The sequence below is a fragment of the Phyllopteryx taeniolatus genome, chromosome 11 (genome assembly GCF_024500385.1).
Source record: "Phyllopteryx taeniolatus isolate TA_2022b chromosome 11, UOR_Ptae_1.2, whole genome shotgun sequence".
In the NCBI taxonomy this organism is placed as follows: domain Eukaryota; kingdom Metazoa; phylum Chordata; class Actinopteri; order Syngnathiformes; family Syngnathidae; genus Phyllopteryx; species Phyllopteryx taeniolatus.
The window spans coordinates 12,377,848-12,400,477 of NC_084512.1; the positions used below are offsets into that span (position 1 = coordinate 12,377,848).

Genomic DNA, 22,630 nt, shown 5'->3' on the forward strand with positions numbered 1-22,630 from the left:
CATGGTGGAGCCTATCCCAGCCATCTTCAGGCTTGACGAGGGGTACACCCTGAACTGGTCACCAGCCAATCGCAGGGCACATAGAAACAAACTACTATTCTCACTCACATTCACACCAACGGGCAATTTAGAGTTTTCAATCAACCTACCATCCATGTTTTGGGGATGTGGGAGGAAACCGGAGTAAATCCACGCAGGCACGGGGAGAACATACAAACTCCACACAGGCAAACTCCACACAGGCGGCGTCGGGATTTGAACCCTGGGCCTCAGAACTGTGAGGCAGATGAGATGTGCTAACCGTCACCGTGCCACCAGGCAAGTATTAAAATACATTTATAGTCTCCAACATTCAATTCAGATCAGAACAAATGACTTGGTCACTCTTAATGTATTGAAGGGATTTAATACTTTACCAAGAGATAAACATGTGAAATGGAGGTTTCAACACACATATTGAAGCAACAATTCTAAGGAATAAAGGATATAAGGGTATACTCTAAACGGCATTGCAACAGCAGGTCACTTGGACTGTCTGGGCCTCATGCATGTAAAGACATATTTTTCTCCCCACTTACCAATTCATGTAATAATTAATAATTCAAATACCAAAGTGTTTCGAGGGCCATGATCAGTTTCTCCTGCACGTGGACAATCCTGTTTTGAGATGTATATCCTTATTCCGCTTGTACATCCTGAATGCTAAACACAGCAAAACTAATCCTTAGTTATACTGTACATCCCTTCAAGTATTTCATCTGCTAATCAGCAAAAGTCTATTGTTTAATACGGAAAATACAAACTCAAGTGAATTCTGACCCAAATACCAGTAGACCAGTAGCAGAACTTTAAAATCTATTCTCAAGCCAACTGGCAGCCAGGGTAAAGACTTTAGAATTGGAGTAATATGCTCTGACCTCTTTGTTCTGGTCAAAACCTGAGATGCAGCATTTTGAATGAGATACAGCAGAGAGGAATGTCTTTACTAGTAGAATGACTGTGTCTTACTAGTAACGTATTTTCCTCAAGGTTACAGTACACAACGCTTCTGCACACTAGTTGGACAATTACATGGTACTAGTGAGGCAAACCTGTACACTTTTTGACATCTGCATGCTACTAGTACTATTAGTGAAGCACTAGATGTTTAAAAACATTTTTATAATGCACTAGTGGTACTATAGCAGCACACAGTTGTCAACTCGTGCACTGTTTTGCCTCACAAGTAACACGTATAGTAGTCCTACTACTGTGCAGAAATGTCATACAGTAGTAGAAAAAACTATTAGGCACAGTCGTAATTACTAGTGAGCACTATTTACATTTACTTATCCTTGATAGCCAGGATCATGTACTAGTACCATCTTAATTGGACTTACTAGTAAGACAATTCAATAAAGTATTTTTTGTTTTTTATCCCCACTCCCAGTGTCAGTTTTGTACGCAAACGTTAGTAGTCTTTTCCCCACAACTCTTGACTACTTTTGGCCTACGATCACTCAAGAGACCCCCAACCAACGTCACACTGGCGCCTCAAGTGGCAGCTCGTGCGTGGCGCAACGTGTGCGTGTGCGTGTGCGTGTGCGTGTGCGAGTGCGTGACGTGGGGACCTGGCCCCTCCTAATGCAGCGCCTGTGCGTGTGAGTAAAAGCGTGTACACAGTGTGAGAGGGCTGGACCTGCCCTCCTGGCTTCCGAGCCGCAAGTCTGCATTGCACGTCTTATATTTTAAACGATTAGCACTAAACGACTCGCATAAGAGAAAGCCACGATTCGTTTCTAAGGCGGTGGTGAGTGTTGTTTCTGTTATTTAACGGCATGCATGTTTGTATGACGTTATGCGGCTAACGGTGCGCCCGTCTCGCTCTTTTGGGGGGTGGCTGTTTGTTTAATACACTGCAGCTGCATCTCCTTTTAAAGAGCGACATGAGTTGGCACATTGAGGTTCCGCGGTGATGTCACTCATTGTGACATTGTGTGTTTTAATTACCGTTTTAATGCGACGGGGGGCACACACGGGCCTCGCGAACAGGTGCCTCTGACAACAATCTCACGGCGAGCATGCCTGGCATACTAGAGGGTTTTTGAAGCGAGCTAGCCGGTGAATGCATAGCAACAGTGGTGCAAATGTGAGTGGGCAATAGCATGATTGAGACTTCCAGTACAACATTTGAAAGGTTGAGGCCCTCGATGACATCACTTAGCAGAGAACTGCGTCGCTCAGCTTTTTGCGAACAACTGCGGATTGGAGGAGTTCTAGAGTTCATCATTAGCCAGACTAGAGCAACAAGAACATTCCTGCAGCAGAATGGAAGGGTTCAGCAGTAGCATGGGGGTGGGGCCTGGGGTCACTCCTATAATCAATCGCTACACTGCAAAAACAGGGAATAAAAAAAAAAAATATGGAATGTATAATTCTTAATTTTATTTGCCTAGAGCAAATTAGACTTGGTAAGAGTAGTTAGCACATCCCACCCGACAGTTCTGAGGTTGTGGGTTTGAATCTGGGCTCTGGCCTTCCTGTATGGAGTTTGCATGTCCACCGATGTCTTAAAACCAGTGTATTTATATTACCTACACCTATAGGATTATGGTATTTCCTATTATGAGCTAAACTTATTCATAATCAGTGATCAAATCTCAATAATAAGGCAATCGCTCATCTAAAAAGATTTGGGCGGTTCAAGTCCTGCTGCAGACACTGTTTGCGCCCCTCTGACACCTTGCACGTGCGATTTAGTTTTCTCTGTGTGGTGTCCGACTCAAAATATAGATACAGCTGAGTGTAAGTTGAATTTCCACTTAAGGGACTGTTATCAGTCTAATGAATAAAATTTCAAATGAACCTTATTAGGATTTTCTTGAGTGGAAAAAAATGGTTGAAACAAGTAAAAGGCTCTCACACAGTCTGGCTCAAGATTGCCTGATCTCTCGGGATACAAAGAACAAGCATATTTTAGCTTGATTTGAGATTGTATGTGATTGCCTGTGTGAAAAACCTTGCACATTTCACTCAAAACAAAGCTCTTTTCTCCCATTTCAGGTGACTTTGTCACTCGTTCTCTACATTAGCACCATTAGCTCACCACCACTGCCTGGACTGCATACTGACCCCTGCTGGTTAAGATTCTGTTGAGTGGTTTAGAGCAGCACAAAAGATGATCTAATGCGAAAGTACTGATTGGGAACCACATTCGCCAGGAGTAACTAATAGCCAGCGCTATTATCCCCTCTTTGGAGATTTGTGAACCTCTCCAACATCGAGCGGTCAAGTGCATTCAAGGAAAAATAAATAAATAAAAGCACTCGTTAACTAAAGTGCACCAGGGCTTATTGAAGGCTGCGCCCGCATCCTCAGCGGCAACTCCGTGCAATCCAAATGACATGAAGGAAAAGTCATTTTGTCTCAATCATCAGTGAATGACATTTCTCTTTTTCTTCTTTTTGTGTCGCTCTCCCTCTCAGCCTGTCTGCACATCAGGTATCATGTTACTAACTTCTTTATGATGTCGGTGCTTTGTTTCTTGTGTGGTCTTGATCTTAGTAGTTTCATTTCCGTTGCACATACCTTTTGAATGTTCCTGCTATGGTCTCTTAACTGCTGACTTTTATTTTACACGATCTATACTTTGGAACCACTAAGGTCGAATACACTGCATTCCTGGACACAGGTCAACCTCTGATTTACTTGGATTTCTAAAGAGTTTTTCCCATTGGAAATAATGCAAATGTTAAATCTGTTCCAGGGTTAGTAACATCGAACATTCTTACCCATCACTGTCAATCAAACACGTGTAAAAATAGGTGACTAATGCTAATAGTAAAAACAACAAAGCTTTAATGATGAAAAATGAGGTGTAATGTAAAGGTGATTCGTGTCAGAGATGCAGCTCACTTTATAGCAGTGTGGTCTGAGGAACCATTTACAGGTGACCATTTTGAACTTTAAGGAGACATGCATTTTTTCCACAATTTAAAATAGGTGTCTTAATAAGAGGCATTATTCAGTCATAATAATACACAAAGGAAAAACATTAATGTGAACGAATGAGTAAAGAATTACAGCTCACTTAATATCACTTGTCACACTGTAGTTCAAATCACTTTAGTTTGTGTGTGGAGCAGTTCTTGGTGGTAGTTTTGACAGAGGGACTGCGGTTGCTGCTTGACAATAATGGAGCTAGGATGATCTTAGCTGCCAAATCATGGGCGGAGAAACTCTGTGTGTGGCGCTTATGATGTAAATTAGCCAAATTGTGACATCAAAATTCTGAATGGCTCTCTAACAGGCACAATTTTCTGAAATAGGCAGATGAAAAAATATTTACTAGTTTGTTTAATTTAATTGATGGGTAGGCAGGTTTCCCAGAGACTCAACTATTTATGTACAAACACTTTTTAAAAAGTAATCCTTTTTCATATACATACCGGTATGTGTTTTGGAGACAAAAACAACCTTTTCAAATGAGGTCTCAAAGTGGAAATTAAACATACTTGAACCTTCAAAAACGTGTTCTCATTTAATCAGATGCTTAATTGTCACACTAGTGTGAAAAGAAGTTAACTTTTGCAAGTTGTACTTAAAACGTAATTACACACAGTTGTACATTAAAACTTGAACAACCTCAGGGACATTCTACTTCAGAGGTTCCACTGTAATCTGTAATATAAATAATATAATTTTGTAATAGAACTTCCCCTTTTGTGATGCCACAATGCCTCAGCTTCTCGAGCTACGCTCTGACTTTATGTATCAAATATTTTTCTACATTCTTGCTTGCATAATATGGAGTCCATGTGGATTTAATGCCCCCCAAATATGGTCAGTCTTATGTATGTGGATACATTCTGTATAGCTACAGTAGAAAGAACATGTCACTGCAAGCACTTTGTATCTTTGCTCTTCACACTCGGTGCTATACCCTCTTGACAAGAGTGTGTCACTGTTACTAATAATAGACAGTTCAGTGCTCCACCACCCACTTACATATTTTTATCTTCCACTAGTATGTATCCAGTTGGAGGGATATCTGCAACCATAAACGCCAACAGGCTGCGAGCAGAAGGCATGGGCTCCAACAAGCATGCGATCCACTTCTCCAACCAGGACTATGAGGCACTGAAGGAACAGTGCATTGAGTCGGGCTGCCTTTTTGAAGACCCCTGTTTCCCCGCAGAGCCCCCATCGCTTGGCTTCAAGGAGCTCGCTCCCTATTCTGCAAAAACCAGAGATGTAGAGTGGATGAGACCTACGGTAAGACAACTGAAACATACATTCACATTTTATTTGACCCCATAACATGAATTGAATTGCATACAGCACACAGTGCACTCGCGTTCATAGTATAATGTGTCGTTTTGTCACATTTGTCAATGGAACATGATCGTTTTGTTGAACAGTTTAAGGCTAAAAAAAATAAAATTGGAAGACAGACATTCATATTTCTCCTACCCCATAAATTCAATGGGTTTGCATACAGTATCCTATGCACTAGCAGTCTTATTTCAATGTCTCATTTAAAAAATTTTTTTTATTGAATTTAATTCTTTGTTGAACAACCTAACAATAAGTCATAGGATAGGACTGTTGTGGTCTTTACTCTTATGAATTTCTTAATTAGAGTTCCATTTCATTTAGGAGAGTCTAGTTCAACAGACTTACATTCTTGTGTAATTTGTTGTTAAATTGTTTAGTTTTTTCACAATCTGTGAATTTGTAGTATATCTCACTGCTTGCTGTGTGTATGACAAAAGCGTTGTATAAGCACAGGTCACACAGAATACTTGCAGAGAGTTATTCACGTAAACCTTAATGATTTGCATTTTCTGATGGTATTCTACTAAAGAGACTGGGAAATCATTATATATGTTCATTATATCATTGCTAAAACAGCAAATCTAATGATGCACAGTACTGGACATCTGTTTTACTTCACAAGTATATAACGGTTGACTTCTCTGATTAGCTTCTCATATAAATCTGTGCAGCAGCCATGGCTGTTTGTGATGATGACTGGAATGTAAGCACAGCAAACAACATATCAATGACCTGTTTTTTTACGTCTGAAAATGCAGACGAAATCGGACAAGTTGTGGCAGGGGCTGGCAGACCATTGCAGCTGTCTGCATTCTCCCCCACATTGAGGACATTTGTTTACATGATTAGTCCCTCGTAGCCTGGACACAAGAATAGTCTGTATGCTTGACAGTAATCCATGTAGACTAGTGTGATTTATATTTGAATGAGCATACAAAAATGAATCCCTAAATATGTATTTGTCCTCACCTAGACATTTGTTTATATTTCCCCTAAGGAACTAGTGAATCAGCCTCAATTCATTATAGGTGGTGCCACCAGAACGGACATCTGTCAAGGAGCATTGGGTGAGTACGTTTTGGTCAAATTACCTCCCAAAACAAAATGGTAAGCTGACTTAATGATCTCTGCTCTCGTAACCACCAACATTCCCTGATGGTTTGTCCCAGTATGTAGTGGTTGATAGCAGTGGTGCTTCTAGGATTTGACCTCCAGGAGTGTTCATCCCCCTATCAAAATGTTAAGCATAACAACATTTAATTGATTGATTTTATTTTAATTCACTGATTTTTAAATAATAACAGAGTTGGCATGGTGGATGAATGGTTAGCACATCCACTTCACAGTTCTGAGGTTAGGGATTCAAATCCGGGCCTGCGCATGTTCCCTCTGTGCTTGCATGCGTTTTCTCCAGTTAATAGGTAAGTTCCCCGACATCCAGTGACCGAAGGGTCGGCGGTTAAAATCCCAGTTCTGACTGTTCGCTGTCAGTGTCCTCAGGCAAAACACTCAACCTTAAATTGCTCCCAGTGGGCCTGGCAGCGCCTTACGTGGCAGCAGCCGCCTATTAGTGTATGAGTGGGCCACTGTAAAGTGCTTTCGGTGCTGTGATGGTGTAGCTGAAGCGCTATGTAAGTGCATTCCATTTAACATTAATGATACTTTCTGCACCTCAGATTTGTGCAAGTAAATCACATTTTAATTCAATCTCAAATTCAAACTCCTACAATCACGGCTATCAACTAGAAAGTAGTGTTGCCCAACCTTTATTGAGCCAAAGCACATATTTTACATCTATAGAAACATCTAACAAAGTTATCACAAAAGTATTTATACTGAAATAATAATGATCTTGTCTTAATTTACTCACAAATTGACCTTGTGAAATCTGGCCCTTTTCAGTTGAACACAAAGCTATTTTTCTTTATGAATGGCAACATATGGACACACAGGTTTATTGTAACTTCTGCCATCTAGTGGTAGAACTTTTAATTGTTTTGCCTTTCACTAAATGTTGCTGGCTTAGATGAACAAAGATTATTTGAAGTAAATAAAACAAATTTCTGACCTATTAAGTGAAATTGGATACTTTCAGGACAGTGGTTGGGAATCACTGAACTGTGATGTCTGACCATTTATGAAGCAGGACTACAATACATGTATTATACTGGCCAAATAATATTTACATTGGCATATTCTAACTGTCAATAGAAAATAAAATGCACATTATTGCTTATGTCCTAAAAATGACCAAGAAATGGCCATGGTTGAGAGTGGGTCAGTGGGGGCCAATGGTGTATGGTGGAGACGCTAGAATACTCTGCTTTGGGCCATTCTGCTTCTGTATCTTTGAAAAAAGAGAAGAACATCAAAGGTAGTTCATATCCATCTCCTCTCACCTACATTTCCAATCATGCGCGAATCCCTCCTCTTCTTCCAATATAGCATCCTACTCACTCATGGCCTGAACTTGAAAATAGTAATTACGTCTTCTGGTTCAGGGGACTGCTGGCTCTTGGCTGCCATTGCTTCTCTCACCCTGAACGAGAAGCTGCTTCATCGGGTTGTCCCACATGGCCAGTCCTTTGATGACAGCTACGCTGGAATTTTCCACTTTCAGGTACTTTTAATGACACATCATTGAATGCAAGTTTGTCACGTCCTTTTTAACTAATGATCTTATTGTTACTCTGTTTTAGTTCTGGCAATTTGGCGAATGGGTAGACGTCGTCATAGATGACCGACTTCCTGTCAAAGATGGCGAGCTGATGTTTGTGCATTCTGCTGAGGGCAATGAATTCTGGAGTGCACTGCTGGAGAAGGCTTATGCTAAGTAAGTAGTTTAGAAGGCTGCCCAGTCTCTGGTTTTAAATTATTCAGCTAAGTGCATGTACTGTAAGTGCAAAGTGTAAATCTCCAACACATTAGGAAGTGCTGCAGTTTCCTGTCACAATTGTTGAAGAGTGAGTGTTTTGTTTTTGTTTTTTACTGCGTTGTGTCCATCAGGCTGAATGGCACCTATGAGGCGCTGTCTGGAGGAAGCACCACTGAAGGTTTTGAGGACTTTACAGGTGGCGTGTCGGAGTGTTACGAACTCGGCAAAGCTCCCAGAGATCTGTACAAAATCATCCGTAAAGCTCTGGAGAGAGGCTCCCTGCTGGGCTGCTCCATTGATGTAAGTGCTCAACTCACTCATGCTGCATTTCAGAAAATGTGAAAGTTGTGCATTTCTGACCTTGGATGAGGAAAAGTTAATTAGAGCAAGAGTTCCTGCTCAAACTTCCACAAGATACAGTAATGTGAAATCATGCAACAATGCACACAACTCACTCAAAATTGTAGATTTAGTATATCATTATATTATCTCCGCATGACGTAATTCAGTGAAATGTGTTTTAAAATGGGGTGGGGGGGTGCACGTGCCGTTTATTAACTATATCTACCGTTATGTGCAAAGATTGGTGTAATGTATGAATAGATGTCTGTATGCACAATTGTTTTTGGATTATTTGTTTATCAAAGGGAATATCTATTTTTGTGTACCTGTAACATTTTCTTTGAAATGAAAGACTATTGGGCCATAATGAATATGCAACATGTTATATATATTTCTTGTTTCTTCTTTAAAATAAAACCATCCATCCATCCATTTTACTAGGGTCGCGGGCGTGCTGGAGCCTATCCCAGCTGTCATCGGGCAGGAGGCGGGGTACACCCTGAACTGGTTGCCAGCCAATCGCAGGGCACATAGAAACAAACAACCATTCGCACTCACAGTCATGCCTACGGGCAATTTAGAGTCTCCAATTAATGCATGTTTTTGGGATGTGGGAGGAAACCGGAGTGCCCGGAGAAAACCCACGCAGGCACGGGGAGAACATGCAAACTCCACACAGACGGGGCCGGGGATTGAACCCGGGTCCTCAGAACTGTGAGGCTGACGCTCTAACCAGTCGGCCATCGTGCCGCCTAAAATAAAACCAATAAAAAGTTAATTACAAAAATAAGAAAGCAGATGACAACATGACTATGAAGCTGCATTTAACAGAAAATACAAGGAGTCATGTTTGAATTAGGAATTTGGGTGATGCAAAGTTTACGCTGTGTAATTGTATAGTGTAATTATCCTAAAATGTAATGATACCATCAAAACTTCCTCACAAGCTGACCAAGCACAGTGAGTAATCGTCTGTGTTAAGGTGCGTCGTATTGATAATGCATTTGCTTTATTATGTGCGGGCACTATCCGCCCCTGTCTGGTCCATGGTGCAAAGATTTTCTGAGACTGGAGTGAGTTTTATTATTGCACCTTGATGCTGCCATAGGAGATTTGTTTACAGCACTACTGTTTAATCCTACAGCAGAGGTTTCACACTGAAAAGCCGTGTGTCATTTTTATTACAGATCACAAGTGCCTTTGACATGGAGGCTGTAACATTCAAGAAACTGGTGAAGGGCCACGCCTATTCAGTCACTGGACTGAAGGAGGTATGTTTGAGTGGGACACTACTGGGCAGCCATGGGGTATTATATTTATTCTTAAACTCACATCTATGTGATGTAGGTGGATTACCGTGGCAGACTGGAGCGTTTAATCCGAATTCGTAATCCTTGGGGCCAGGTGGAGTGGACCGGTGCCTGGAGTGACAAGTGAGTCTTCCGAGTATACAAAATGTCTGCCTACAGAAAATCACCCGTGTCCATATTGTCTCATTTCGTGGGTCATTAAACAAATAAACTAACAGCTGACACTGCACACTCACTCTTTGTAGTTCTTCTGAATGGGAGCATGTTGATCCATCTGAACGAGATGAAGTCCATTTGCAGATGGAAGACGGAGAGTTCTGGTATGTGTGACAGCTGCCACAATGATTTTGCATTACTTAAATTATTGATATGGAACAATGGAAAAGTCAAGTTATGTAAACAAACCAAACTAAAGATTAAATTGGGGTATGGTTTAGTATACCATACTTGGTTCTGTGACTCTAAATGGCTTTACTGTGAGGCAGTAAATCTATGTAGTGTCCATCCATTCAATTTCTTCGTTTGTCCTTGTCAGGGCCGCGGGGAGATCACACTCACATTCGCACCGATGGACAATTTAGGGTCTTCAATTAACCTAAAATGTAGGCGAATCAATGGCTGAGGAAAGTGGAGTACAGAGAAAAAACCTACGCATGCACAGAGAACATGTTAACCTCACACAGGAAAGTCCCAAACCTTTTAGAAATGTGAGGAAGACGTGCTAATCAATAGGCCACCATGGTGCCCATCTATGTAGTAATAAATAGAAAAAAAATTTCATCTGAGGGAAAATATTAGTTTGCTAATGCAGTATATGCTGTATATAGTATGTATATATTCATCATTGGCGGTACAGCGGATGACTGGTAAGCACATCTGCCTCACAGTTCTGGGGACCGGGGTACAAATCCCGGCCCCGCCTGTGTGGAGTTTGCATGTTCTCCCCGTGCCTGGGTGGGTTTTCTGTGGGCACTCCGGTTTCCTCCCACATCCCAAAAACATGCATGGTAGGTTGATTGAAGACTCTAAATTGCGCGTAGGTGTGAATGTGAGTGGGAATGGTTGTTAGTTTCTATGTGCCCTGTGATTGGCTGGCGACCGGTTCAGGGTGTACCCCGCCTCCTGCCCGGAGATAGTTGGGATAGGCTCCAGCAGCCCGTGACTCTAGTGAAGATAATGGTTGTATATTTATCATTCTAATAAATACAATGGTAATAAGATGAGTGGTAAACTCCGGCCTTCCTTTGTGTAGTTTATTTTTTCCCCTCCTTTACCCACAACGTCTCCAAGTACACTGGCTTCCTCCCACATTACAAAAGCATATATGTTAAGTTCATTGAAGAATATAAATTGTCTGTATGTGAATGGGAGTGTGAATGGTTATTAACCAACCTACTGTAAATGTGCCCTGAAGTTGGCTGGTGACCAGTCCAGGGTGCACCCCATCTCTTGCCCAAAGTTAGGTGGGATAGCCTCTAGCTCACCCACGACCCAACCCTAACGTGGAGAAGCGCTATAGAAAATGGACGTATGGATTTGTGGAGAATAATACAGATTTTAAAAATGTTACAAAGTATAGCGTAACAGTCTGAGTTCAGTAATGTGACATTTTGACCTTTGTTTCTAGTCTTGGCTACTAAGATATGACCTTTAAAAAAAAAACAAAAAAAAAAACACCCACTTCCATATTTTTATCTTCCACTAGTATTTCTCCTGTTGGAGGCATATCTGCAACCATAAACGCCAACAGTGTATTAATCCTCACTTATTGCATTCTTTCCATCCAGGATGGCTTTCAGTGAGTTCCTGAGGCAGTTTTCCCGACTTGAAATCTGCAACCTGACTGCCGACGCACTGAAGGAGGACACTGTCAGCCACTGGAACACCATCAAGTTTCATGGTACATGGAGGAGAGGCAGTACCGCTGGAGGCTGCAGGAATAATCCCAGTGAGTCTTGTTCTCATATAAACAGTTTTTCTCAAAATCCATCAAACAGTCTTAAACAGAAATGCCTCAATTTTTTGTAGACACATTCTGGATCAACCCTCAGTATAAGATCACATTGCTGGAGGAGGATGATGATGATCCTGACGACGACGAGGTCGCCTGTAGTTTCTTGGTAGCGCTGATGCAGAAGGACCGCCGCAGATATCGCCGACACGGTCAGGATATGCACACCATTGGCTTTGCGCTTTATGAGGTGAGAGCAAAGACAACCATTTCTGTTCTTGGTTCGTTCATCAGTTATACTTTTATGATTGTTTTTGTCTTTTGTGGATTCTTTCAGATTCCAGAGGAGGTAAGCAGAGCATTACGCACTACAGCAGCATCATGTGCAGTAATTATGATTTACGACACCAGATGTTTTTTTTTTTTATTTTTTTTTATGTTTGATAGTGCTATTTTAGTGCAATAATTTAAATACCCGATTATGCTTCACTCACAAGACACTTTTATTAGGTACACCTGCACAATCCATTGAGATCCAATATGAGTTGTATCAGAAATTCTGCCCTTGCAAAGACTATATTGCTCAGTTTTTTATAACACAATTAGAGAAGTGTTAATGTAATAATTTATTATTGATGTAGTTGGCAGTGGTACACTTGGACTTCATACTGAGATCTGTTTGTTTAGTTTGGTCATCTTATTTAACTATACTAGAGGAGCAAGCTATTAGAAACGGCTCTCAATATGATACAGTAGAGTTCTACGCCACAATAATAAACATTGTCAAACTATAAGCAGTCAGCTTTAGTCAAAACTGAACATTAGCTTCATAGAAGCAGAATTTTTGACAGTTAATGGATGAGGTTCATTCATATTGTTGCATGAAAAAGAGAAAAATCCACCTATAATAACTACATTTCAAAATCTTCATTGAAAATACATTGAAATAAAATGGCCAATGCATTGATTTTTCTACTGCCCTCAGTTTAAAGGCTGCCAGAATGTCCACTTGAAGAAGAATTTCTTTCTGAGCAATCAGTCTTGCGCTCGCTCTGAGACTTTCATTAACCTGCGGGAGGTGAGCACACGGCTCCGTCTACCTCCTGGAGAGTACCTCATCGTCCCCTCCACCTTTGAGCCTGGTAAAGAGGCTGACTTTGTCCTCCGAGTCTTCACTGAGAAGCAATCAGAAACAGAGTATGTCTTTTTTTTCCACACTTGGTATTGTTGGAGGGTGTTATTTTCAAGGGTTCTAAGAACATGTCAAAGCCAAGAGTGACGTCATTGTTTATTGCAGAGAACTGGACGATGAAATCTCTGCTGATTTAGGAGAAGAGGTATGGATAACTTACTTCCAATTGAGTTATATTGGAAGCAATTCAAACGTATCAACTTATGTACTGATAATCAACCTGATATATGATTCACTTTCCCACCAGGATGAAATAACTGAAGATGACATTGATGATTCCTTCAAGTCCATGTTTGCTCAACTAGCTGGCGAGGTAGGCTGTGGAAGACTTTCACACATTCAAGGAACCATATTTGGTAACCTGTCAGGAAATAGAACAGTTTCATTTGTCCTAGCTAATCATTGAAGAAAAGGTAATAATGAAAATGATGTAATCACATAATGAAAATTATAGCCTTGTTAGAACTATAATGAAAATGTATTTCAATTATTGCACCGTAAGCTGAATTTGATTTACATTAGCGTCCATGGGAGCCGAGCCCTCAAGAAAGGCAACTGGGTGGAATAAAGCGTGGGGGGGGGGGGGGGGGGGGTCTTTTATTCATGGTCATTTCATTATATTATTGAAGTTATTGTATTTCCCATGTTAAAAGTAGCACATATTCTTGATTATATTGATTTGAATTTCTTATTGAAAACACATTGAATTCTTTTTCACCCAGGACATGGAAATTTCCATTCGGGAGCTGAAGACCATTCTGAACAGAGTCGTCTCGCGCCGTGAGTCTTGTATATTCTCCCTGATAGATTGGTAGCTGCTGGAATGTTGAAATGTTAGCATGCCTCTCTAGTGTATACTCAGTCTATTTCCTGAATGGCTTCTCCTATGAGCATCTGTATAACTCCACTTATGGTGCTCTCTCAGATAAAGATCTGAAGACGGACGGCTTCAGTATGGAATCCTGCAGAACCATGGTCAACCTTATGGATGTATCCTCTTCCCTAAGCAGAAGATCTATACAAAGACAATACAATGAATATGCAGTACTGCATTTGTCAAACTTTGCATTGCATTGATTGTTGAGTTAAAAAAAACATAACATTTTCATCAGAAGGATGGAAGTGCTCGTTTGGGAGTGGTGGAGTTCCAGCTTCTTTGGAACAAGATCCGAAAGTGGCTGGTGAGTGAGTGAAATGTATGAGGTGCATTAAAAGCATTTTAATGCACTAAACATGTCTTCTGTTTGTCTACAGCTTGTTTTTAGACAGTTTGATCTTGACATGTCAGGTGCCATGAGTTCCTATGAGATGCGTCTTGCTGTGGAGGCATCAGGTAGAAATGCTCACTATTTTTTACACTTAAATTAAAGTTGACAAGCCTACACTGATGTAATTGTTATGCATTGCAGGTTTTAAACTAAACAACAGACTAAACGAGATTCTGGTGGCCCGGTATGCAGAGAATGAGATGATTGATTTTGATAACTTTATCTGTTGCTTGGTTAAGCTTGAGGCCATGTTCAGTGAGTACTTTTCCCATTGCTGTATTTTGTATGCAATGAACTGTTTGTGCTGTCATCTACGACACATTTTAACAGGCAAGTAACATGTAAACTTATTTTACACAGGGTCTTTCCTGCAGTTTGACAAAGAGGCATCAGGAGTGGCTGAATTGACTCTCATAGAAGTGAGTTCCGTTTCACTCGTAAAATGCAAACCTTTCCAACTTTTCACACTCCATTCATTACTCTTCTGTTTTCCTTGCTAGTGGCTGTACCTGACCATGTGTGGTTGAAGAGGACTACCGATTGAGGGACAGCAGCAGCCTGCCGTGATTGTTTTTAACACTCAGCCTTCATAATCCAGTAACATTTCCCACTGTAGCGTACCCAAAGTAGCAAAGAAACTCCATTAAACATACACCCACACTTACATCCAAAAATCCATCCAGGCCGAGGGTCTCGCACTAGAAACTTGTAAAACTATGCAAACCTAAAGTATGTAGCTATCACTCCTGCATGAGTATATGCGTAACCACAAAATGACAAGTTATTTGCATGGTGATATTTCTATATATTAGGTTGGCTGTCTAATGATCCTACTTCACAGTAAAAACATTTAAGGTAGTGCTTTAAAAATTATGTTTTTGATAATCAGTCTCAATTGACAACAGTTTTTCCTACTTGTATGACTTGTGTTGACATTTTTAACAGGATAGTGTTAATTCAATTTCACAGTCATAGGTGGCAATACAGACTCGAGCTCATGATTGTCTTTTTAACTTCCATTTTGTGTTGTTAGAAATATGAAGCAGATCTGTGTGGGGTTTCATCCCAAGGTTTTATTTTGCACTGAAATTTGAGTTTAAGGAAGCTCCTCGCAAAAATGCCTCACATTGAGAAACAGTCGCAAACATTTACAGGGATCATGATATTAGAATGCCTTACTTGTCCTTAGCTATGAATGGCTAAATAAAAATGTGCCAGTTATTTTGTGTTGTGCCTTCAATAAATATTGCCATTAACATCATTTTGTTTTAAGGTTTGCTCATTGTGTTCACAATAACATTAACTAGACCCACATTTGCTTGTTAAACAGACCGTACTGTGCATTTAAGGTAAAGGTTGTATTTATTGTAAGCAAAGAGATGACTGTCAACAGAAACTTCTGCCCATCACATGCAGTAATGCAATTCACAAAAAGACTGACTAGTGGAGAAGAGTCCAATCATACAAAAGAACTAGCAATTGCTAGCACCTTTGAGTAGTCCCCTTCCATTCTTTTACGTAAATGTGTGGGTATAGGAACCTTAATCCTTGTTCCTGTTGGGTTCCCATTTTCCTCGATCAGAACGACATTATTTGAATCAAAGCGTGGATTCATGGGATGTCCGGGCATTTTGTGACCAACAATTAGCGCAGCCTTCTTCTGTCCTTTTATGGCCAGTAACACTTTATCACCAACTTTTCCAACGCCGTTCTTGGTGTACACATGGATCACTCTTGGAGGCCGGTGGTAAGGTGTATTTCCAAGAGAGCTGTTATCCACCACTCGAACTCTGGTCATTTTCTGAATGGCTGCTGTAGCAGCAGACACGCTGAAGAGACAAAGTACATTGGGTTTGACAGGATGCTCAGTCAATAGTCATGTGGACAACCTTTTCATGAAAGGGTAATGTAACATGAGAACAACACGTGGATTGTATAGTAAAAATGAATTAGAAAATGCAATGTGTTTCTTGACATAGTTTGTGATCCTGACGTTGAGATTTCATAAAACCTACATTGACAAATTGGTTTGTTACATGTACAGCACATTTACAGCTACATAATAAAGAAACTGTACACAGTCACAATGTTCAAAATAGATGGTTGCTGCTTAAGCAACTTTTCAGCATGATCTATTAAACCTTTTAACAAAAAAAATAATAATCATAATAACCGTGCGCTGATGATTTGGTGGTGAGCCGTGTAATTTAGCTAAATAAAACTTACCCGAATGTCCTCTGAGGAATTACGCACGATGTATCAGCGAAGAGCCCGGTGACATATCTTGCAAACAGGTGCATCGCCATAACTACAAAGAATACTGTTTAGGATAATTTAATTAGCAAAATATGTTCATTACGTTGTTTAAAAAAAAAAAAAGTATGTGGCTAATGCTATCGCTAGCGCTGGTAATGATCGCATGGTAGACAGAAAAAAAGCAGGGCCTATTACAATTGATCTGAATCAGAATAATTTTACACACAAATAAAAGTCTGTATTTGTCCAAACAGCCTAATGGTTTTGTTAGAAATGTGATCCTTACCGTTCTTCCTCAGTCCATGCCAATGTCAAGTACGTGACGTCACTAATCAGCGACAATAAGTGCAAATCACGTTAAAAGTACTTTAGCCGGATCGTAAATGTCAGAAACACATATATATATATATATATATATATATATTAATTTATTTACATAACCATTCGGGCCTGGTAATAGTAGATAAACAAAAGGCACTAATATGGCGAAAACAGCTGGCTTTTTTTTTTTTACTTTTCCATTACGTCATACACATGCGCTCTATTTAAAATAGAAATGTACAATATAGAAGTCACCCAACCGCAAAAGCTCTGTTAAGTGATCATGTTGAAAAAGCTCAGCATATCTATAAATCATATATCTATGGCTGTCATCCTCTAAGCATGATCGCAGTCTCCGCCCGCTTGACTGGTCCCGTCTTGAGACTTGTCCAACCGGCTGTCTTGACACGCACAATAGTCGCAGCTTCGACGATCGCATCGTAAACAGGTTACTGTCACTGTTTGTTGAACTATATTTTAACTCATAAGTTTGCGTTGTGACGAAGGAAGTAAAACTAAATTAAAAAACACACACAACAAGAACAATTTATGTAGTTCAGTAGACTCCACCAGTGTTGTGCTACATCCAGCAGCTAATAGCGTCAACGCTATGGTTGACTGCTAGCCTTCATTGACGAAGTGACAAGTCCACCGACGGCACCACTGCGGAGTGAAAGTAAGTTGACCAGTGTGGAGTTGTGTTCATTGATACCTTTCTCGTCTGTATTTGAAACGGTTGTAAGGTAAGTGTTCGCTTAGTTATTCGGAGTGAAGTTTACGCTTGACAGAACAACAAGTAAACAGAAAAGTGATACTGTTAGCGTATTAGCGGCAGGCTAACTAATAGCAGACTCGCAATAAACGAGTGCGGTCATTTTTATTACATCAAGTCGCTGGGCCAAGGAACATTACATAATTGTAATAATAATTCGAATGATTCAACTCACTTAATTTCAGCTAGTTAATTACGTTGGATATTAATTGATTATTCCTTACGTCGTACTATATAAGTCTCTGTTGGTACACTGGAATTAATAGTATTTAATGATGAACGTCGTAATCATAGGGAGCGCAACTTAAAACCGTTTCGGCGTCTGTGGGCTGTCAGCTGATGATGACGTATACTCGGCGATACTGAACGATTGATCAGCTGCAACTAATATTAAGTGCAGCTAATATATTAGCTGTACTTTCTGAATGTGGTCTATCTCCACGTAGGAATTTGACCCGTAACGAGTCAGCAATTCACATGTCGCCCAACTTGACGTGAGCAGTTGAGCAATATGCAATCTCGAGACAAACTCCTGACATTATTTCCACAAACTCACCACAATGCTATAAGTGCATGGTAAGCGGCGTCAGTCTCTTTAAATCTGGTGACACGGATGGCTAAGCAGGCGGAAGCATGCCGTCGGGTTTAGGACGTGCAGCCGTGCAAGATGAAGGCACAGTAGGGTGTGCTGTGTCTTCCATATCGGCCCATTTGAACCCAGCGGTCTCTATTGGTTTATTGTTGGGCTCTGGCCGCATCTTGCTGCAGTGATGTCACAGCATTCCATGGAGCAGATAAACGACTTAGTGTTAGGGCAGATGAGCAGCATCGCGAAGGTTGCAAATAGTGAGTGGGTCGAAGGGCAAATATAAAGGAGTGCAACTGTGTAAACACGTGTACCAGCACACTTCAGGAGCGCAGGGTTGTAGTAAAATATGTGAGCCTCAAATGAAGGTTGCCTGTACGCAGTAACGAATTAATTTCTTACTGTACTCAAGTAGATTTTGCAGGTATCTGTTCTCTGAGTAGTTGTTTTTCACATGACTTGTCACTGTCTACATATATGTACTTTCTACGCCTTACTTGTTCAAAACAGGCTCGTTACATTTTCCAACCTTGGCAGATGAGATGCAACGTAAATATACGCAAATAGGAAGAGGTAAAGTGAATCGTGGTTCATATCTTGACTGAGATCTTGGGGACTCGGTGCAAAAACAGGGCACAGCATTGACATGAAGGAACGTGAACCAAGTTGCTTTAATGATGACTCAACAGATTCGGGGAGGAGAGATAGTTTGTTTCTAAGAATGACTTGTGGCGACTGCGTTGTCTTGTGCCAGCCTCCAAACAAATAAAATCATGAACGTCTGGTGTTAAAATGATTCCGTCTAATCTTAAAAAAAAAGATGCGCATACAGGTAGGGTGTATTTTTTCCCATTATTATCAATAGCTAATTTAGCATTTTTTGTTCATTTCACAATGGTAGCAAAGCTATGAGGACACATTGTTTTGATAATGTGACCAGTGATTTTGTTCTTCTCAGTATGACCAAGAAAAAGGTAAATAAAATGAGGATAAAGTTTTATTTTTTGTTGTGCTGAGTTATCAAAATGTATATTGTATATAATTGACAGTAAAAGTACAATTTTAGTTTCTGCACATAAGTAAATTTCACAGTCTGTACTTTACAATTTTTAGCAATTTTTTTACACAAGTGTCATTACTTCAACTCAAGTACATAGTGTGAGTACTTTTGCCACCTCTAAAAGAGGACCCATTTGAGAGAGCTGGCACTAAAAAGCACAAGATACAAATAGAAATGCTGAGGTAGGACAAGGAAAAGAGGTTTTGGAGAGGGAGTTTAAAGTTACTATTCATCTTGGCGATGACAAAGGACTTTTTCTCTGTGAGCCTAGTTAAATTTAAAAACCGTATTAATAAAATCAAGTGGGAAATATTATTTCTTGCAATGGTGTTGAGGGATGGGAACTTGATAACATGTAGATATGAGGAGCGAAGGGAGAGAGCATGCAGGATGAAGGAGGTGGAAAGTGGTAAGTGTAAATTGACAGGTGGGGCTAAGGGAAAGAGAGGGGTGATCTGGTGAATACCAGAGGTTTGCATGGAGGAAATAAAGGTGAATTTAAGAGGTGCATTAAAGGATTCAAGGAGACCCCAAGCAACAAGAGATGGGAAGTAGTGAAACAATTCCAGAAAAAAGCGTAATGAGTCCAATGAGGTGCTGTAAGTGCCAGAGATTTGGTCATACAGCTTTGATCTGCAAGAGGAAGAGAAGGTGGGCAAGATGCAGGGAGGATCACAAATACACTCGTAGGAATATAAGCCAACCCAACTGTTGTATTTGTGGAGGGAGTAGTAGGGTGGCTGGCACATGGGGGTTGTGAGGTCATGAAAAGGGAGGTGTAGGTACAGCACGTCAAAGTGCAAAATAAACTCCTATGCGGAGGCTGCAAGGATGGTGAATCAGCATAGAGGAGAACCCCATTGGAGAAAAATGAAAAACAACTTGACATAAGTACAGCAAATAAAGGAGGGAAAAGTGTGAATAAATACAAAAAGACATCACATTAATTGCAAGAGTAATAAAAGCAACAATGGTAATAAAATAAAAAGAGGGAATACAGATTATAGTTGGAGCAGTACAAAATCATTTTAACATAAGACAGCTAACATGGGAGGAGGTGAGGGATGATCTCAGTGCTCAGGCCAGACGAGACATCGACAAAAGATTAGTAAAATGACTCTAATATGGGGTAACAAAAAGGCTCTAATATTACCTAGCTAGGCCGGTTGGGATCAATAGGTACAGTGCTCTAAAAAAGTATTGGCCCCCTTCTCAATTTCTTGTTTTTGCATAGTTTCACCACTTTAATGTTTAAGATCATCAAACAAATATCATTATTAAACAAATATAACCCAAGTGAACGTAAAATGCTGTTTTTTAATGATGATTTCATTTAAGGGGGAAAAAAAACTATTCAGTTACCTGGCCCTGTATGACTAAGTAATGGGCCCCTAAACCTAATAACAGGTTGGGCCATCCTCACCAGCAACAACTGAAATGAAGCGTTTTCTATAACTGGCAATGAGTCTTTCCCATCTCTGTGGAGATATTTTGGCCCACTCTTCCTTGCAGAATTATTTGAATTCAGTAAAATTTGAGTTTTTTTTTTAGCATAAACTGCCTTTTTAAGCTTATGCCACTGCATTTCAATTAGATTCAAGTCTGAACTTTGACCAGGCCACTCCAAAACCTTCGTTTTGTTTTCTTAAGCCATTCAGCAGTTGACTTGCTGCTGTGTTTTGGATCGTTCTCCTGCTGCAGAATCCAAGTGCGCTTCAGCTTGAGGTCACAAACTGAACATTCTCCTTCAGGATTTTCTGTTACAGAGCAGAATTCATGGTCACCAATCACAGCACGTTGTCCAGGTCCTTAAGAGCAAGCCAGCCCAAGACCATCACACTACCACCACCATGTTTGACCATTGGTATGATCTTTTTCTGAAATGCTGCGCTAAATTTACACCACATGTAACGAGACTCCCACCTTTCAACAAGCTCAACTTTCATCTTGTCTGTCCATATAATATTCTTCAAAAAAGTCTGTGGAATCATTCAGATGGTTTTTGCAAAAGTAATACGAGCCTTTATGTTCTTTTTGGTCAGCAGTGGTTTTTGCCTTGGATCCCAATTTTGCCCAGTCTGTTCTTTATTCTTGTGTCAAGAACACTGACCTTAACTCAGGCAAGTGAGGCCTGCAGTTCTTTCGAAGTTATCCTGAGTTCCTTTGTGGCCTCCTGGATGAGTCATTGCTGTTCTCTTGGGCTAATCTTTTTAAGCTTGCCACTCCTAGTAGGGTTCACCACTGTTCCATGTTTTCTCTGTGTGAGGATAATTGCACTCCCTCAGGTTCGCTGGAATCATAACGCTTAAGAAATGGCTCCTGTAACCCTTTCCACACTGATAGCTGTGAATTACTTTATTTCTCGACTGTTCTGTAAATTCTTTGGATCGTGTCATTTTGTTGCAGCTTTTTTAGATCTTTTGTCCAACTTGATTTTGTTGGGACATATTCTGTTTTAAGTGATTTCTTGATTGAACAGGTCTGGAGGTAATCAGGCTCGAGTGTTATTAGTGAAAATTAACCAAAATTGTGATTAGCCACAATTAATTTATGATTTAACAAGGGAGGTAATGACTTTTTCACATAGGGCCAGGTAACTTTGAAGTTTTTTTTCCTTAATAAATTAAATCAACATTTTATTTTATGTTCATTTGGGTTATATTTGTCTATTTACATTTATTCGATCATCTTATTAAAGTGGGGAAATGATGCAAAAATGTAAGAATTTGAGAAAGGGTCCAATACTTTTTCAAGGCACTTCAGTAGTTAATGATTATTTGCTAAAAACAATAGTTTATCAGTTTGAACATTAAATATCTTGTCTTTGTAGTGTATTCAATTAAATATAGGTTGAAGATGATTTGCAAATCATTGTATTCTGTTTTTATTTATGTTTAACACAACATCCCAACTTCTTTGGAATTGGGATTGTAGAAAGATGGAAAGATAGATTTTGAATATATATATATATATTTTTTTTTATAAGCCTTGTTTTAGTTTTCTAAGAGAGAGGGAATACAATTTCAGTTTTGGTTTTCTCTGTTTTGCTCCCTGCTGTATGTACTGTACGTACTCTGACCTGCACTCGAGCAAAGTAAATGGTGGTTATGCCCCTTAAACATTAGATGCCACCCACCATAAAACAAGACGACTACATAAAAATATCGGATTTTACACACAAAAAAAATAAATAAATAAAAAAATCTGCAGTGCCCTGCAGTGTGAATGGAGCCCAAGACTGATGTAAGTACTGACCCTAGTGGAACAAAATATTGCATGTTTTTTTTTATATATTAGTGTAGATTTCTCATCAATCTTACAAAATATTAGTTCCATTAAACAAGAGCATAAAACATAATTACATAAGTAACAAAATACGAT

The 22,630-nt window shown here is 40.0% G+C and overlaps 3 protein-coding genes across 11 annotated transcripts in view; 2 read left to right on the plus strand and 1 right to left on the minus strand.

Moving 5' to 3' along the window:
* The first annotated feature begins 1,612 nt into the window (after positions 1 to 1,612).
* On the plus strand, positions 1,613 to 15,515 carry LOC133485739 (calpain-1 catalytic subunit-like). 3 transcript variants are annotated; one of them, XM_061789956.1, is made up of 23 exons: positions 1,614 to 1,789; positions 3,465 to 3,480; positions 5,007 to 5,253; positions 6,314 to 6,383; positions 7,818 to 7,936; positions 8,016 to 8,149; positions 8,323 to 8,491; positions 9,721 to 9,804; positions 9,881 to 9,966; positions 10,089 to 10,163; positions 11,631 to 11,791; positions 11,872 to 12,044; positions 12,132 to 12,143; positions 12,780 to 12,991; positions 13,092 to 13,131; positions 13,234 to 13,299; positions 13,709 to 13,766; positions 13,912 to 13,976; positions 14,099 to 14,167; positions 14,241 to 14,319; positions 14,396 to 14,509; positions 14,615 to 14,673; positions 14,755 to 15,515. In XM_061789956.1, the coding sequence occupies exons 3-23, from the start codon at positions 5,008 to 5,010 to the stop codon at positions 14,779 to 14,781; spliced, it is 2,118 nt and encodes a 705-aa protein (XP_061645940.1). In that variant the 5' UTR covers positions 1,614 to 1,789; positions 3,465 to 3,480; position 5,007; the 3' UTR covers positions 14,782 to 15,515. The 3 variants fall into 3 exon arrangements, with proteins under 3 accessions (XP_061645938.1, XP_061645939.1, XP_061645940.1); XM_061789954.1 differs by having other exon boundaries at positions 1,613 to 1,789; positions 13,092 to 13,299; XM_061789955.1 differs by lacking the exon at positions 3,465 to 3,480 and having other exon boundaries at positions 1,613 to 1,789; positions 13,092 to 13,299.
* Positions 15,516 to 15,597: 82 nt separating this feature from the next.
* On the minus strand, positions 15,598 to 16,945 carry mrpl14 (mitochondrial ribosomal protein L14). 3 transcript variants are annotated; one of them, XM_061789974.1, is made up of 3 exons: positions 16,797 to 16,945; positions 16,481 to 16,574; positions 15,598 to 16,083 (listed from the first exon to the last, which is right to left on the minus strand). In XM_061789974.1, exons 2-3 carry the CDS (start codon positions 16,558 to 16,560, stop codon positions 15,714 to 15,716), a joined length of 450 nt encoding a protein of 149 aa, XP_061645958.1. In that variant the 5' UTR covers positions 16,561 to 16,574; positions 16,797 to 16,945; the 3' UTR covers positions 15,598 to 15,713. The 3 variants fall into 3 exon arrangements, with proteins under 3 accessions (XP_061645958.1, XP_061645959.1, XP_061645960.1); XM_061789975.1 differs by having other exon boundaries at positions 16,481 to 16,562; positions 16,797 to 16,928; XM_061789976.1 differs by lacking the exon at positions 16,481 to 16,574 and having other exon boundaries at positions 16,797 to 16,939.
* Positions 16,946 to 17,093: 148 nt separating this feature from the next.
* The window catches only part of LOC133485737 (CSC1-like protein 2), a 28,577-nt gene continuing 23,040 nt past the window's right edge, over positions 17,094 to 22,630 (plus strand). The window contains exon 1 of one of the 5 annotated variants that reach the window (XM_061789952.1): positions 17,094 to 17,507. The gene's annotated coding sequence lies outside the window, so the exon portion shown is untranslated. The remainder of the gene's footprint in view (positions 17,508 to 22,630) is intronic. The other 4 variants (XM_061789950.1, XM_061789949.1, XM_061789951.1 and 1 more) reach the window with 4 other exon arrangements.

Bases quoted from the DNA above. Each gene is read 5' to 3' on its own strand.
- LOC133485739 (XM_061789954.1), top strand. From the start codon at position 5,008: ATGTATCCAGTTGGAGGGATATCTGCAACCATAAACGCCAACAGGCTG. The intron at 13,977-14,098 runs GTATCCTCTTCC...CATTTTCATCAG, and splicing joins CCATGGTCAACCTTATGGAT to AAGGATGGAAGTGCTCGTTT. The intron at 14,168-14,240 runs GTGAGTGAGTGA...GTTTGTCTACAG, and splicing joins ACAAGATCCGAAAGTGGCTG to CTTGTTTTTAGACAGTTTGA.
- mrpl14 (XM_061789974.1), bottom strand. From the start codon at position 16,560: ATGGCGATGCACCTGTTTGCAAGATATGTCACCGGGCTCTTCGCTGAT. The intron at 16,084-16,480 runs GTAAGTTTTATT...TTGTCTCTTCAG, and splicing joins ATTCCTCAGAGGACATTCGG to CGTGTCTGCTGCTACAGCAG.